Consider the following 17,663-nt stretch of genomic DNA (forward strand, 5'->3'; position numbering starts at 1 on the left):
TGAAAATATATCATATGGGTCGCGGCAGTTAGACCGCAGTCATATTTTTTGAGAATGACCCTGAATGGAATGAGAAATCTTATTCAAACTATTATTCTTAAAAATATTGCTATTCATAAAAAAAGGCGTATGAACAAAAATATTACATCCTAAGTGACAATAAGCGGTAATTAAAACAATAAAACGACTTATGAAATTATTATGAAAAACACTTTTCTAATAAGAAATAATTATTATAGAAAAATGAAGATTATTTTTTCGTATTAAAGTTCGCTTCTATCTTTGCGTGGAGATGGTGCCACTGGAGATCTATAGAAACGCTCGTAGATGTCCTCCCAAAAGAGTGTACGTTCCTCCAAGAGAGGCCCTTTGAGCTTAATCTCTTCTCCTAGAGACATATAGGGAGACCTGTTAGCGCCAACCGGGGGCCAAGTAGGGAGATTTGATCCCTCGGGTACTGGTTTACTGGAACAGAGAAATAAGTAGCTTAAATTATTTTGTGAGAATAAGAGCTCATGTAGACGGCGTGCGAACTCGTATACGATTTTAGTTACATTGCGGACCAATGAGGTGACATCAATTCAGCCGACCGATCAAATTACGCAATGTAATGAAACTCGCATGCGAGTTTCCTTACATTGCGGGTTTTGATCGGTCGGTTGAATTGGACGTACTTAACCAACATTCCGCAATGTAACTAAAATGGCATGCGAGTTTGCGCGCCGTCTTAATCAGCGCTTATGATATACATACATATCACATGTGAGTGTCCAACGCTGAATCAACTTATTTGGAATTTCATAAGACAAGGAAAAGACTTGTAATTACAAATATTTGGATCGTTCATGCTTTTTGACGCCTTAGTGAATGCGTAGGTAATGAAGATGTTCTGAGAGTTTTAATAAGTATTAATGACAGTGTTAGCGTCACTTGCACCAAACCATTAACCCAGTGTCAAATTTTACTGGTAACCATGGTAAATCCAGGTTTAACCGGTTAATGGTACAATTGGCCCTTAGGGCTCTTTCTTATCTTTTTCATAATAATAAAACGACCTTGTGTGTCATAGTCGTTTCACTACTATATTTCATTTATTTACATATTTCTGTAACAATAATACGCATCATTCAAATTTTGATCTACAAACATATTCTACTTACCCTTTAGTGATAAAGTTCACCCAAAGTTCAACCATACTATTCCTCATTTTCTTGGATTCATCAGAATCAGGACCAATATTAACGCCAAATGCACCGGTTTCCAATATCGTAAAAGTCTGGGCACAGTGACCTGCTCCTTTGATATTTTTCACGTATTCTGGAACACCAGCATTTTCGGGATGTGGCCTGAACAACGAATATTCATACAGGTATATTGAATCACTACCAGCCTCCACTTGCATCTTAACCGATCTCAAATGAGGAAATGCAAATATGACATCAGAGAAGTAATCGATAAACCCTTGAACAGTTTCGGCCGATATGCGTTTGTCATCAAAATAAAATTCTTTAATATGTTTCGCAATACGCTCCTTTTCTTCATTGTTTTTAAACTGCAAATCAGCTGGCAAAAAGTCTGAAAATCTTTCATTCATTAATTCTTGCCACTGCTCAAACAATGGAACCCGGAATAAACCTTCCATATTGGCAAATCCATACAGGACTGGCACTTTTCTGTATTTTCCTTGTTTTAAAATGTTAACTGGAGCATCGTCTAGGAACATTTCAACACCGGCATCACGTTCAACACAAGGTGAAAACAAGAAAGTTGAATCCTTCCTATCAAGGAAAATATCCGACGTCAAAGCCTCATATGACAAAGTTGAGTAGAATTCTTCTAAACTATTGATATTATCAACGTTAGTAAAGTTAAGCTGCTTAGCAAAATCTTTCGCATTCTGGACAGGATCAATCTGAACGCTCCACGCTGCTACACTTGCACCACTCTCGGGTATAACTTTATTATAAAGACCCTTGGTCATTTTTGAGAGCATCAAAAGATCTACTGCTGACGAACCAGCGCTGTACCCAGCAATAGTGACTTCATTGGGATTACCACCAAATCTGGCGATGTTCTTCTGTACCCATCGAAGTAGCGCGACTTGGTCTTTCATTCCAGCGTTACCGGGCGCATTTTCTGTGCCCAGACAGAGGAACCCATGCACTCCTAAGCGATAGTTGAAAGTGACAGCTATGATTTTTTTGGTGCGCACTAATGGGCTTGGTGAGCCAAAAACTCCGGCTCCTAATTGGTAAGCTCCTCCATGGACATAAACCACGACAGGTAGATTAGTCTCTTCTGTTTCAGGTACATACACGTTTGCTACAAGACAGTCTTCTCGTATGTCAAAATCTATTGGGTGGTTAACCATCGGAAATTTGCCCTGAGGACAAAGTATCTTATCATTGACCGCTTCGAGTGTGTTCAGCCATACTGGTCCAGGAAGCGGTGCCTGAAATAAAATATAACGAAATCTCATTAGACATGTCATAATTTGTCACAAGAGTAGAAGGTATAGATACTTCAGTATATTAGTAAAGTTAATAAAAGTGGATCGTTTTTAGGGTTCCGTACCCAAAGGGTAAAAACGGGACTCTATTACTAAGATTCCGCTGTCCGTCCGTCCGTCTGTCACCAGGCTGTATCTCACGAACCGTGATAGCTAGTTGAAATTTTCACAGATGATGTATTTCTGGTGCCGCTATAATAACAAACACAAAAAGCGGCCAAGTGCGAGTCGGACTCGCCCATGAAGGGTTCCGTATTTAGGCGATTTATGACGTATAAAAAAAAAACTACTTACTAGATCTCGTTCAAACCAATTTTCGGTGGAAGTTTACATGGTAATGTACATCATATATTTTTTTTAGTTTTATCATTCTCTTATTTTAGAAGTTACAGGGGGGGGGACACACATTTTACCACTTTGGAAGTGTCTCTCGCGCAAACTATTCAGTTTAGAAAAAAATGATATTAGAAACCTCAATATCATTTTTGAAGACCTATCCATAGATACCCCACACGTATGGGTTTGATGAAAAAAAAATTTTTGAGTTTCAGTTCGAAGTATGGGGAACCCCAAAAATTTTTTTTTCTTTTTCTATTTTTGTGTGAAAATCTTAATGCGGTTCACAGAATACATCTACTTACCAAGTTTCAACAGTATAGTTCTTATAGTTTCGGAGAAAAGTGGCTGTGACATACGGACGGACAGACGGACAGACGGACAGACGGACAGACAGACAGACATGACGAATCTATAAGGGTTCCGTTTTTTGCCATTTGGCTACGGAACCCTAAAAACAGAATAAAATAAAGATGTAAGTAGGGCTCCCATACAACAAAAGATGACATTCCATTTCTGACCGCAGCTGCACTACTGGTACTGAACGTCGGGCGGGGTCAGTACTTGGATGGGTGGGGACCGTATACTTATTTTCTTCGCTAATTTATATCGTTATCTAACATGGATTTATTAAGTTCTTCAAAAATAATATGCTAGTAAATATTATGTTATTAAAACATTATACCTTTAGACTAAAAGACTAGATAATTGTTGAGAGTTGTTGGATTAATTTAATATTTATAATCTATAAAATATTGATAAGATGAATGATGTCCAAACCTCTGGATACTACAACAGAAGCGTATTGACAAACAATTATTATTATTTAAAAACTTAGGTAATGAAAATAATTATTTTATACCGTTATACCCGTGTTCTAGTTATCATTTTTCAGTTAGCCTACTCGCGCTCATTCCAATTTGCACTAAGTACCGTAAAACGGGGTGAGTAGGTTTCGCGGGGAAAGGTGGGTTATGAATGGGGAGAGAAGGTTTGAGAGGGGGGTGAGAAGGGATTTTAAGGCTACTGCTACAAAAATAATGTATTCCAATTTAAAATGGAGCTATAGTAATACGCATAATAAAAAAAACTCGATCCAACAATCTTCCAAAATCACCTTTGTATGAAAACCCCTCTCACCCCAAATACGAGGCACTACGGGGTGAGGTGGGTTTTCCTCTTTATCGTCAAAGTTATGAAATGGAACTACCCAAAATAAAATAAAAACTAAAATACAAACGTCCGGAACACTTATTATATACACCATTCAGTTTTCATATGTAAAAATAAAATGTTATCGAGGTTTTAATTTCAGTGTTGACCCTACTCACCCCATTTTACGGTACAACTGTAAATGTACTATCAAATCGATACAGTATTTTTTTACCTTCAATCTCATTAAATAATATATGTTTATCTACACTGATAACTAGCATCTTTAGTGTTTCGTCTATATTTATGAGATATACCGGTTAATTTAGTAGGTATATGTGGGAGGCAATCTTTAATGTTTGTAGATTTTTATTTTTTTGAAATCAATACTTACGACCAAATATAAAACATATTTGATTTAAAGGAAGCGTAGTCAATTGGCTGCTTAATTATACTTTGATATGATAAGCTGAACGTGTTAAATTATAGTAATCACAAGATTATTGTTTCCTATAAATTAATTATCATTAAATTATTAAAGACCATATAGAAATCAACAAAAAACATTGTATCAGTATACCCTACCGAGTTAAATGATAAAATATTTTTTGTTTACAAACAAACAAATTACAATTACAAGAAAACTAGAAATAAAATAAATAAATAAACACAAACTACCTATAAACTTACCTACCTATAAACCAATTATAAAAAGAACACCCCATCCAAGGTAGGTAGGTATTTAAAATAAATGACATAAACAATTACTATTATACAGGAAATTGGTTTGTTTACATCTTTAGCCGGTGTCTACTGAGCGACATGAGGTCACCTACCATTATCTACTTAAAATACCAACGAGTAATTCCAATGTGTACTTTATTACAAGCAAACAAGGTATATAATTAAATGAACTTGTAGAAAACTTACGGTGAACCTGCGCGTTCCAGTAGGCGCTGTGGCATACGGGATCCCGTAGAAATAGAAGATATCATTCTTCTTATATCCCCTCACGGGCCCTTGTGTGGTCTGCACTACCCTTGATTCCCTTACATCCTGTGTATCCTGTGTAACACACACTGTTACTCCGGCGACTAATAACAATAATTTTATTATGGTGTGCGGCATGACTTGCTGGTGCCGTGACACTGACTGCACATTCGGGTGGCGGTCGTATGTATTAGACGGATTACGCGTGGACAGTCGCGTCGAATTATGTTTTTAGTCTTTGTGTCTTGTGTTTTTAGAAGTTATTGAACGAAAGTGTCACCGTTTGAAGAATACAATCTATGATTTAATTATTTGTTCGTGTTACAGGGCATACCCGGTATATTACTTAAATGAAATAAGTATAGGTAACAATACAGTACAATAATTTAAGTAATAATATAGTATTTAATAACAATATTATATGACAATATTGTATTTGACTCTATAGTCAAATACTATTTTCAGGTGTATTCAATATCTTTCCTAAATAATTAGGTGTAATTGTTATTTAATTCCGAACACGACTGTACGTGACGATAAGACACACAGAAGTACATATAATACAACCAACCAGGGATGTTGCGAATATTCGCATCCGCATCCGCGGAACATCCGCATTATTTTCAACATCCGCATCTGCATCCGCATCCGCATAAAATCGATGCGGAGCTCATCCGGATGCGGATGTCGAGCAAGTCGGTAACAGGAATGTCTTAGCGGCGGCGTAAGGCTAGGTAATTTCGTCATTATATAATAACGAAATCGTCTAAATCCCGAAAAGTTGACCAAGTTACTGTTTATTAAATAAAACGCACCTATATTCTTGCTCAAATACTAAACGTTTCGTTTTTTTTTAATAAAAATTACTAAAAATGAAATATTTGACGTTTTTTAAATACCAAATCTTGACATCCGCATCCGCATCCGCGGATGTGAGGCTTTAAATATCCACATCCGCGGATGTCAAAAAATCTGCATCCGCAACATCCCTGCAACAAACGCTATCTACCTTCTTGTATGTGTAGAGTTGTGTACATGTATATGTGTAGACAACTCCAAGAATTTGCATAGTCACTATGCGTTTTAAAAAGGCTGAATTTATTAAAAAACTAAGAAATACAAAGTCATTATGCGATATGCAATTTATTACTTAACGTTAAAATAGCTTTTTATAAAATAAAGATTATAAAAAAATATAGTTTTCGTGTTAGAGTTCACTTCTAAGTTTGCGCGTGGATGGTGCCACTGGAGATCTATAGAAACGCTCGTAGATGTCCTCCCAAAACAGTGTACGTTCCTCCAAGAGAGGCCCTTTGAGCTTAATCTCTTCTCCTAGAGACATATAGGGAGACCTGTTAGCGCCAACCGGCGGCCAAGAAGGGAGATCTGATCCTTCAGGTACTGGTTTACTGCAACAGAGAAATTAGTACCTATCACATTTGATTATCTTCGAGTAACATTGACCAAAAACAACCCATGCCCAATTTATAAGATTGGTAGGTATTTAGGTTGTTTTTCTTTTGTATGGGGAAATAAAGTAGTGATATTTTTTCTCACCACTGACCAATCGAATTTTAAAAACTATGTATTTAGAATGTTAAAGGACATTACGTTTAGGGGTTGCACAGATTGAGACGGTTGAGTGAGTACCCCATACAAGTAAAAATTAACTACAAAGGTATGTTTTAAAACAACTAACAATATAATAATGACATGAGAAAAAACTCAAATGAAAAATCGAAATTTTGTGTCTAAAACCCTTTACCCAGCATTATAAAATTCAAGTTCAGATAGAGAAACTTACCCAGTAGTAATAAAGTTCACCCAGAGGTCAACCATAATCTTCCTCATTTTCTTGTATTCATCAGAATCAGGACCAAAGTTGATGTCATATGCACCGGCTTCCTGTACCGTAAAAGTCTGGGCACAATGACCTGCCCCTTTGATATTTTTAACGTATTCTGGAATACCAGCATCCTCGGGATGTGGCTTGAAGAAAGAAAATTCATACAGGTATATTGAATCACTACCAGCCTCCACTTGCAACTTAACTGATCTCAAATGAGGAAATGTAAATATGATATCAGAGAAGTAATCGATAAACCCTTGAATATTTTCAGCCGTAATGCGTTCGTCGCCGAAATAAAATTCTTTAATATCTTTCGCAATACGCTCTTTTTCTTCATTGTTTTTAAACTGCAAATCAGCTGGCAAAAAGTCTGAAAATCTTTGATTCATTGATTCTTGCCATTGCTCAAACCATGAAATCCGAAATAAACCTTCCATATTTGCAAATCCATATAGGACTGGTACTTTTCTATATTTTCCTTGTGTTAAAATGTTAATTGGAGCATCATCTAGGAACATTTCAACGCCAGTATCACGCTCAATACAAGGTGAAAACAAAAAATTTGAATCCTTCTTACCAAAGAAAATATCCGACGTTAAAGCCTCATATGACACAGTGGAGTAGAATTCTTCCAAACTATTTATATTATTAACGTTAGTGAAATTAAGCTGCTTAGCAAAATCCTTTGCATTCTGAATAGGATCAAGTTGAACGCTCCATACAGCTACACTTGCACCACTCTCGGGTATAACTTTATTATACAGACCCTTGGTCATTTCTGAGAGCATCAGGAGGTCCACTGCTGACGAACCAGCGCTGTACCCAGCAATAGTGACTTCATTGGGATTTCCCCCAAAGTTGACGATGTTTTTCTGTACCCATTGTAGCAGCGCGACTTGGTCTTTCATGCCTGCGTTACCGGGAGCATTTTCTGTGCCCAGACAGAGAAATCCGTGCGCTCCCAAGCGATAGTTGAAAGTGACAGCTATTACTTTTTTGGTGCGCACTAATGGACTTGGTGACGCAAAGGCTCCAGCTCCTATTTGGTAACCTCCTCCATGGACATAGACCACGACAGGAAGATTAGTCTCCTCTGTATCGGGCATATAGATGTTTACCACAAGACAGTCTTCCCGCATGTTGTAATTAGATAAATCTAGCATTGGAAATTTGCCTTGTAGACAAATTATCTTATTATTGACTGCTTCAAGTGGGTTCATCCATACTGGTCCTGGAAGCGGTGCCTGAAAATTAAATATTCATTTTGAAGCTATTAGAGTTGACTTGCACATTTATTAGAAATATCCGACGTGAATAGGGACGACTATTTTTCTTTCAATTATACCTACTTTGTATAAAGTTTAAAATAACGATCACGAATAAATAATACAGTTGTATGTTGACATCTTATGGCTACCACCAGAGCCCGTACCATGAGTCACTGACAGTGTCAAAACTGACATATAGGTACGCTATCGAGAATGTAATTTACTTTCTATACATCTCGTTCGCACTAATATGCGAGTACGAGCGAGATGCATAGAAAGTAAATTACGTTCTCGATGGCGTTTATGTCAGTGCAAAACTGATGGTAGCCGTACAGTTTGGCACTGACATAAACGCCATCGATAACGTAATTTACTTTCTATGTATCTCGCTCGTACTCGCATATTAGTGCGAGCGTGATGCATAGAAAGTAAAATACATTCCCGATAGCGTATATGTCAGTTTTGACACTGTTAGTGACTCATGGTATGGGCTCTTTAACCGATTTTTGTTAAGTAACCTTAAGTCACCTGTGCCACCTTAAAAATATCAACCGTATGTAAATTAAACAAATTAGTCCCGGTGTGTACAGTCGCCATCAGATATAGGTATTGGAGCGGCTAATGTGCTCACAAATATATGAGCACGCCTCTATTATCAAGGCGTTAGAGTGCGTGTTCAGATATTTTTGAGCTCCTCAACTGCTTCAATATATCTGATGGCGACTATACTTTCTTACAAGTAAACAAGTACAGTTTTTACTAACTTACTACATGTTTAACTATTATTGAAATTTTTATGTGTTTTCCCCACAGACATAGAATCCGCGCTCGCGCTTGACAGACAGCTTAAGTGTGCGAAAGGGAAGCCGTCACGTATATGAACATCCCATGAGTGCGAAAGAGTCAGACTACCAATAGTAAAACGTAACCACTTTTGAGTTTGACGACGGCCGCGAATGGCCAAGAGCGTATCACGGTAATTTTCAAATTGAAAAATATACATGGATTGGGACGAAAAGTATTAAATAAAGTAATTCAGTGAAGATGGTGTCTTGTAGTGTGCCGCATTGCAGTGTCACAGGGCCAAATAATCCAAGCAAATACTCATTTCAGAGGACTTATGATATTACGAGCGAAATTTTCATAACGATATATTATATATATATATTTTTTTAATTTATTTAGAACACAAACAGTCACATAATGCAAATGGATTTTTAGTACAATGTAGTGTACTTAACATACTTAAGAAACAGACCTGGAGGTTCATTAATGAGTAAATAATGTTAACATACATAATAACCGCAGAAAGAAAAAGAAATTTGAAATTATGAGCCATACCTACTTAAATTATATTTACCAGTCTTGAAGTTATATAGAGGGTAGCTACGTAGAAGATTCATCAATATCTAATTTAGTGTTATCGGATAAGACAAGTAGTCATCAATTTGTTTCACTATTTGGAAGGTAGGACAATCAGAAAGTTACGTTTATACATTTTGTTACCTATTTAAAACAATTTTTAATATCTAAACTAATATTAATATATTTTGTCAAATTAACAGCGTAAAAAGTGTAACAAGCCAGTTTATACAGTTCATTATAAGTTTTTTTTCCTTTGCGTGCTAATATTTTATCATATTAGTCTATAATTTGAAATATTTTGGGTAAAAACATAACCTGTTACTTTACGCTAGGGCTTGACAAAATGTTCATATGACAGTATCGATAACTTGTCGGCATATTAATAGCTATGTAATTATTTCTTCACAAGACATCATTAAGATATTAGCTTTTATAACCGACTTCAAATAATAACGATTGTTATACCTTTTTGAAGGTGCTCATATTTAGCGGTAAATTTAAACTTCACTTTCCAACACAGTAGGAGTTACATTAAGATAAGTCTGCAACAATTTTAATAGCACACGCAGTGTAGGTGTTATTTATACGTCATAATGTCGTAGAATTTTAACGTTTAAAATACCACATTTGAAAAAGTAGTCGATAAAGGAATCAAACATCGACAGATTATTAATATGTTGTAACATGACATCACTATTTTTGGTCTCACACAGACAATTTACGCACTCACTTGCATTTCATTTTTGGTCGCACTTTTGAAGATTGACAGTTGTTCTTTGTCATCTAATTCTATGGTTTTCCCAAAATATGTAGGTAACTATATGAATTCATTTTTAGTGTTCCGTACAAAACTTTGTTCACGGAACACTTATGGGATCACTTTGGTCTTGTTTTGTAGGTCATTAGTTTAGCATGCTAGAATACCAATATACATATAATAAATAGATTACAAGACATTCGTTTATTTCGTTTGCCTACTAGTAATTGAACATAAAGAAAGTTTGAACTTTATACTTTTCGGTTTCTTGATAAGTTTATATGTACTTATTACTTACCTTATTTTTAATTTGTTTTTTTTTTTACTACATATTATGGACAACTGACATTTCTATTTGTTACTATTCTCGTATAACCTACCGTTTTTACATTCTCTTGTTAGATTTCTACTCACATATAATATAAGTAAGTAGGTATGTGCAGTGAATTAATAAGTATTTTTCTATTTTATTTTGTGTTATTTATTTCTTTTTGTCGATGATAATACTAGATAAATTCGTGTATAATAACCTAAATCTAAAATCTACTTACAGTGAATCTGCGCGTTCCAGTAGGCGCTGTGGCATACGGGATCCCGTAAAAATAGAAGATATCATCCTTCTTATATCCCCTGACGGGCCCTTGTGCGGTCTGCACTACCCTTGCTTCCCTTACATCCTGTGTATCCTGTGTAACACACACTGTTACTCCGGCGACTAATAACAATAATTTGATTATGGTGTGCGGCATGACGGACAGTTGCCGTGACACTGACTGTGCTCAAATTCCACTGAAGGTCATTTGTATTATACTGATGTCGTGTGTATAGTCGCGTATAGTTTTTATTTTAGCATTTGTTTTTTTTTATTAATAAAGGCATCTTAGCGATGGTGGGACAAAACTAGGGGTCGATTATTATTTTGCGAAATTAACAAACATGTAAGGCCTCGGGTGAACAAAAAAAGATGCATATTTATCGTTCCAAAATAGTCGTCACCAGTACCTTACAGCTGCACCTTACAGCTGCCTAATTATAATTCTAGCCCAGGGTAGACTCCAAGTAAAAATAATGACATGTCTTATTTTCATTTAATTTCAATTGTATTTCGTAAACCTGCATACCTACCTACGAAAGCAGGGAATAAAGTCGTTCAAATTCAAAACACTTGTCCGCGAAGAAATTCACTTATCGCTTCAACCCGCCTCTCGATGAACGCGACCATTCAGACAGGTGCCTAATTATGTGATTTTTTCTAATTAAATGACCATTTTAGAATCCAGCAATATTTAACATCGCTTTATCGGCAGTTAATAGAATCCAATTATTCAATAATTGATTTTGATTTTACTGTTACTAACAACTATGAAGTCTGTTCATCGAAATAAAGATATTTTTTTTTTTTTTTTTCAGTTGTCTCCAGTTCCTTTCAGAATAATTATTTGTTATTTAATTCCGAACATGACTGTTCTGACGATAAGACAAGTGTACTACAAACGCTATCTACCTTCTTGTATGTACAGTCGTGTCTGAAAATTTGCTAAGTCGTGACTGATATACATATGTAGTTATATACATAGTAATTGGCCACTCCTAACAAATCAGAAAGAAACAAGCCAAAAGAAGTCTTATTGTTAAGAGTTGTTAAGAGATGCGTTTTAATTATATCTCCATTATTAAAACACACAGTTATCATGCGATGTACAAATTATTATTTTACTTGCGATATAGGTAAGTATAGGTAATGTCGCAAACACTAAATATATAGGTAGCCGTCTCCGAAAATTTGTGAAATCACCATGCGTTTTATAAACTAAATAAAAAAACATACATATATAACTTTTTTGGATTTATGGGTCAAAACCGTGGCATTAGCCATAAGGTAAACGTACTGGTGCTCGACGCGGTCCCAGTATATGTCATCTTGAAACTTAAGTCATTGTCAATAGAGGTGACAGCAGGGTGCCATCTATTGGGCATTAGCATGCCGATCACTTATACGTTTACCTTATCTAATTAATAAAAAAATTGGGGCTTTTTTAACGATATTTAAGGTTTTCTCTCTTTCGGTCAAGATTTCGACGAAGCAACTGGCAAATTCGGGTTCAGAGGGTTTCAGTTCAGGAGGCTTAATATAAGAGTATTTGATTTGCCAGTCGCATAAAGGAGAGCAATTTAAATTTATTTGACGAAGAGTCGTTTATTATAGAATAAAGAGATTAGGTACTACTTACCTAGGTATACGTTACTTTTTTAGAAGTACTTTGTAACCTGCAAGGTAACTAAACAACTTCACATCACAGCCACTTCAAATTACAAACAAAACTTTAAAATATTGTAATTAAGCTACCGCTTCGCCATACAAATTACAAACGTAGTCCCCTTTTTCCGAATACATTGCCAATTCGTTACCTTGCAATCGCTACTCAAAATGTATTTAAAAAAAACCGTCCAAGTGCGAGTCGGACTCGCGCACGGAGGGTTCCGCACCATCAACAAAAAATAGAGCAAAAAAATCGTGTTTGTTGTATGGGAGCCCCTCTTAAATATTTATTTTATTTTTAGTACCTATTTGTTGTTATAGCGACAACAGATACAACATTTGTGAAAATTTCAACTGTCTAATAGCTATCGCGGTTCATGAGATACGGCCTGGTGACAGACGGACGGACGGACGTACGGACGGACGGGCGGACGAACGGACGGACGGACGGACGGACGGACAACGAAGTCTTAGTAATAGGGTCCCGTTTTTAACCCTTTGGATACGGAACCCTAAAAAGTCACAACTTTTAGTACTAGTGGCTCTGTGAGCTGTAGACCTCGCGAGCATAGCTTATTGGGACCGTGCACGATGACAGCGCCACACAGCGGTTTGATCAATCAACAATACAAAGATTATAATTTATTAAAAAAAACACGAAGTTTAAGTGAAAAAAAAAAACAAAAATTTATGTCTTACTGGGGATCGAACCCAGACTTTCTGTGTGCAAACAAAAAAGCGATTGTTTACAAAATGCACCATGATAGTTCTTAGCTAAGCTGACGAAATCCTAACCTGGGGGTAAAACTGGTATTTTACGGGGGTAATAAGCTAACCTAATTTAACAATACAACAAACTTACACGTTTTATTTTTTATTACCACATTGGGAGGAGGGGTAAAATCAGGTTCCCTAGTTAGTCATAGGGGTAACCGAACTGAAAAGGTTAGGAACCACTGGGCTACTCATTCTCGAGTACAAACTAAATATCTAAACCAGCAATACAATTTTTCTGCATTTTTTGCCATTTACTATGTAAATAATTGTCTCAAAAAGAAAATACTCTTATGATATCGATACGACTATTTGTTTAAGCGCGAGGTATCACAACTCCTCCATTTTTGAAAATTTCCAAAAACGGGATCGATAAAATAATTTTATTTACTCATAGAATCTGGTCACAAAATTTCACAAGAATCGGTTGATAATTGTGACCTGTAGAGGAGAACATCCGGACATACAAAAGCAAAATGCCCGAGTCAAAACGTAGGCCTTCGCTACGCTTCGGTCAATGACCGCGTTAACATTGTGTTTCTTTGTAGTTGTGGGCGATTTTTAGGGTTCCGTACCCAAAGGGTAAAAACGGGACCCTATTACTAAGACTCCGCTGTCCGTCCGTCCGTCCGTCCGTCCGTCTGTCACCAGGCTGTATCTCACGAACCGTGATAGCTAGACAGTTGAAATTTTCACAGATGATGTATTTCTGTTGCCGCTATAACAACAAATACTAAAAACAGAATAAAATAAAGATTTAAGTGGGGCTCCCATACAACAAACGTGATTTTTGACCGAAGTTAAGCAACGTCGGGCGGGGTCAGGGGTGACCGTTTTTTTGCTTGTTTTGCTCTATCTTTTGTTGATGGTGCGGAACTCTCCGTGCGCGAGTCCGACTCGCACTTGGCCGGTTTTTATTATATTAATTTATGAACCTTAAAATGATGCCTATTCTTTTTATTCGGGTTGTGAACGTCCCTATCTGAAGCCTTGCTATGCGTTTAGATATAGGCGCATGAGCATAACTGATTTTATATGGTGTAATAAAATACTTACATAGTAAGATGCAAAGGTGCATAGTGATAGTGATAAATATTTGTAGGTACATATTACAATCAATTTGATAAGGGTATTTATTTTGATGCTCTACGATTATCTAGAATAAGTTATAATTCACCGGTAGGTATTAAATAATCAATAAATCATACGCATTATGCATAATATGGTTGTCTGCTTAATTATATTAAATCTTAATAACTTAAGTATTACTTATTATTTATTTGTATTATTATTTGTAATTTTTTAAATAAGTTTTGTTTTAATAAGTATGACCTGCAATAATCTAAGCCTGATTGTGTTAACTACGCGCTACATGTCGTTTGAATACTCGTAACTGTGTCGGCTACCTACGGGACAGGCACTGCCTAGTGTAGGAAAGGAACCATGTATAATTTGTTCTTGGTTTATGTTATTCGAGTACTTGCTTATCCTCTTTGTTTAATACTTATGCTCAATATCAAATATGTACTGAAATAAAGATTTACTTTACTTTACTTTACTTTAAGTCTCAATAATCCTCACATCTTGGCGGATGCTGCTTCTGCATGCGTCCCATGACACGGGTATAGTCATCATCCTCTAGGTGTACCGGTGTACTAATTATCTAGTATTATACCTAAATAATACTAAATAATACTAGATAATTAAGTAACCTTTATAAAAGTTGGTACTTAAGTACCTGTCGAATCATTGATTGATTACGATTAACAGATGGCTATTCATATCGATAAGCTTCAACTTTTTTTATTGTTATCAATTTTATTTAAACCTCTTATTTCATTTAAGTATATAAATTGACACAAGGCCTTACGGCTTTCCAAATAGTTACGTTAGTTTTAACACACAAGACATACATGGTTAGCTAAATAAATACTACAACCACAGAATAAATAATAGTACTAGGTACAGTACAGAAGACTCACTCTCTAACAAAACGCGTCTGTTACGATCAGGACAGATATGGCCGCTAGGTGGTGACAGCGCCACGCGCGGCTTATGGCTAGCCACCAAAATTGGTGTGGAACGGATGTACTTTAGCTTTAGGATGTACTTTTGTGCTTTAGCTACCTGTAGCAAAGCGACGAAATCGCGGAGTGAGCCACGCCTGCTACAACATAAATAAGACTAGTGGCTCTGTGAGCTGTAGACCTCGCGATCAGAGCCTAAAACTGAATAAATGTATGGCAAAAATATTTATTAAAATATAGGTATAGTACATGTAATATAAACAAAAAATTAAAAACTACATAAAGCTACAAACAAAAATTAAACGAATACGCTTAACCCGCGCTTGATAAATAAAAAATACGAAATTTTTCATTTTTTCAAAATAAAAAAATAAAATAAAAAACAACTATACGAAATTTAAGTATTAAAAAAAATACAAAAAGTTATGTAGCAGTTATACAATTACTGGGGATTGAACCAGGGACCTCCCGATGCAAAAAAAAAGCGAACGTTTGCAAAATACGCCATTACAGTTCTTACTAAAGCTGACGAAATTTAGCTACTCATTCTCAAGTAAAAACTAAATATCTAAATACCGCCAAAACCAGCGATACAAATTTTCAGAATTTTTGGCCATTTAATCTATAAACATATCTCAAAAAGAAAAAACTCTTATGATACCTATATGACTACTTGTTTAGGCGGGAGCTATCACGACTCCGCCATTTTGAAAAATTTCCAAAAACCGGATCGACAAAAAAAAATATTTAGTCATAGAATTCGGTCACAAAATTTCACGAAAATCGGTTAAGAATTGCGACCTGTAGAGGAGAACATCCGGACATACAAAAGCAAAATGCCCGAGTCAAAACGTAGACCTTCGCTACGCTAGGGTCAATAATAAGTTAATAACTTAACCTATCCTACTCCTTATAACTCACAACCTATACTTACGAATGGGGCGAGGTTCGGGTGATACCACTGGGATGTCCAACAGTAAATGTGTCTGTGGCACTCTTACCGGTGAACGCGACTGCGGATGGAGTTGTAGGCGGTGTTACAGCCACCGATGGTGTGTCCACGGATACCGAGGGCACGTCCGCCGGTAGCCCGGCCGGCGCTGACATGCTTATAGTCATCGGGTCCAGTACAGCCTTATCTTACCCGGTAACCACTTCTTGCCTTATCTTACCCGGTAACCACTTCTTGCCACATCTTACCTGCCGATGTAGCCTTGCAGTGGTAAAATCGGCCTTACTAATAAAAGTCGTTAACAAAACAGTTGTTGTACTTAATTAGGCACTCGCACTTAATTTTTTTTCGCGGGCAAGTGTTTGATACGATAAATTTGCATGTATTTTTTATTAATCTGAGGCCTAACACACGTTCGTGAATAGGGATGATGACACATGTTGAATTTTATAACAAAATCGAGTAAAATAGAGGTTGCAAATTATTAATTTATCACAATATTGTGGATATAAAAAAAAATATTGAAATAATACAAAAATACAGTACCTGAAAGTTTCATTAGCTAAACAAATAGTCGTATCGGTATCATAAGAATTTTTTCTTTTTGAGATATGTTTATTGATTAAATGGCCAAAAATTCAGAAAATTTGTATCGCTGGTTTCGGCGGTATTTAGATATTTAGTTTTTACTTGAGAATGAGTAGCTAAATTTCGTCAGCTTTAGTAAGAACTATAATGGCGTGTTTTGCAAACGTTCGTTGTTTGCATCGGGAGGTCCCTGGTTCAATCCCCAGTAATTGTATAACTGCTACATAACTTTTTGTATTTTTTTTAATACTTAAATTTCGTATTAGTTGTTTTTTTTGTTTTATTTTTTTTGAAAAAATGAAAAAGTTCGTTATTTTTATTTATCAAGCGCGGGTTAAGCGTATTCGTTTAATTTTTGTTTGTAGCTTTATGTAGTTTTTAATTTTTTGTTTATATTACATGTACGAGGGGCGTTCAAAATATTCTCGGTATTGATATCTTACAACCTCTTCTAAAATTTCTTTCGTTACTGGCCGCTAAGGTTTATTCATTGACATTAAAAAAAAGTATAATTCGAACCGAGATGTTCTTTTGTTTTTCTGCAATTGCTGAACAAACATGAACATCATGTGGGAATTGACAATGTTAACTAAATTAGAACATCGATGCGTGATAAAATTCTTGACAAAACAGGGTAAAAATCAAAAAACCATAAAAGAGGAAATGGATTGTGTTTACCGTGAGTCTGCTCCTTCTTTATCTACCATTCAAAAGTGGTCAAGCGAGTTTAAACGTGGAAGGGAGAGTGTTGAAGACGACCCTAGACCTGGCCGGCCTGTAGTAGCTACTTCACAAGAAAATATTGATAAAGTGGAAAAACTTATATTGGAAGATGG

The 17,663-nt window shown here is 36.0% G+C and overlaps 2 protein-coding genes across 2 annotated transcripts; both read right to left on the minus strand.

Annotated features, from left to right (window-relative positions):
- Nucleotides 1–224: 224 nt before the first annotated feature.
- LOC134651340 (esterase FE4-like) lies at nucleotides 225–5,144 on the minus strand. The gene is made up of 3 exons (XM_063506415.1): nucleotides 4,928–5,144; nucleotides 1,161–2,452; nucleotides 225–465 (listed from the first exon to the last, which is right to left on the minus strand). The coding sequence occupies exons 1-3, from the start codon at nucleotides 5,123–5,125 to the stop codon at nucleotides 264–266; spliced, it is 1,692 nt and encodes a 563-aa protein (XP_063362485.1). The 5' UTR covers nucleotides 5,126–5,144; the 3' UTR covers nucleotides 225–263.
- A 1,001-nt stretch (nucleotides 5,145–6,145) lies between these two features.
- LOC134651341 (esterase FE4-like) lies at nucleotides 6,146–11,002 on the minus strand. The gene is made up of 3 exons (XM_063506416.1): nucleotides 10,778–11,002; nucleotides 6,792–8,080; nucleotides 6,146–6,396 (listed from the first exon to the last, which is right to left on the minus strand). Exons 1-3 carry the CDS (start codon nucleotides 10,973–10,975, stop codon nucleotides 6,195–6,197), a joined length of 1,689 nt encoding a protein of 562 aa, XP_063362486.1. The 5' UTR covers nucleotides 10,976–11,002; the 3' UTR covers nucleotides 6,146–6,194.
- Between the last annotated feature and the right edge of the window lie 6,661 nt (nucleotides 11,003–17,663).

Source organism: Cydia amplana, chromosome 10, assembly GCF_948474715.1.
Source record: "Cydia amplana chromosome 10, ilCydAmpl1.1, whole genome shotgun sequence".
In the NCBI taxonomy this organism is placed as follows: domain Eukaryota; kingdom Metazoa; phylum Arthropoda; class Insecta; order Lepidoptera; family Tortricidae; genus Cydia; species Cydia amplana.

Bases quoted from the DNA above. Each gene is read 5' to 3' on its own strand.
- LOC134651340 (XM_063506415.1), bottom strand. From the start codon at position 5,125: ATGCCGCACACCATAATAAAATTATTGTTATTAGTCGCCGGAGTAACA. The intron at 2,453-4,927 runs GTAAGTTTTCTA...ATTTTATTTCAG, and splicing joins CTGGAACGCGCAGGTTCACC to GCACCGCTTCCTGGACCAGT. The intron at 466-1,160 runs GTAAGTAGAATA...TCTCTGTTCCAG, and splicing joins GTGAACTTTATCACTAAAGG to TAAACCAGTACCCGAGGGAT.
- LOC134651341 (XM_063506416.1), bottom strand. From the start codon at position 10,975: ATGCCGCACACCATAATCAAATTATTGTTATTAGTCGCCGGAGTAACA. The intron at 8,081-10,777 runs GTAAGTAGATTT...TTTAATTTTCAG, and splicing joins CTGGAACGCGCAGATTCACT to GCACCGCTTCCAGGACCAGT. The intron at 6,397-6,791 runs GTAAGTTTCTCT...TCTCTGTTGCAG, and splicing joins GTGAACTTTATTACTACTGG to TAAACCAGTACCTGAAGGAT.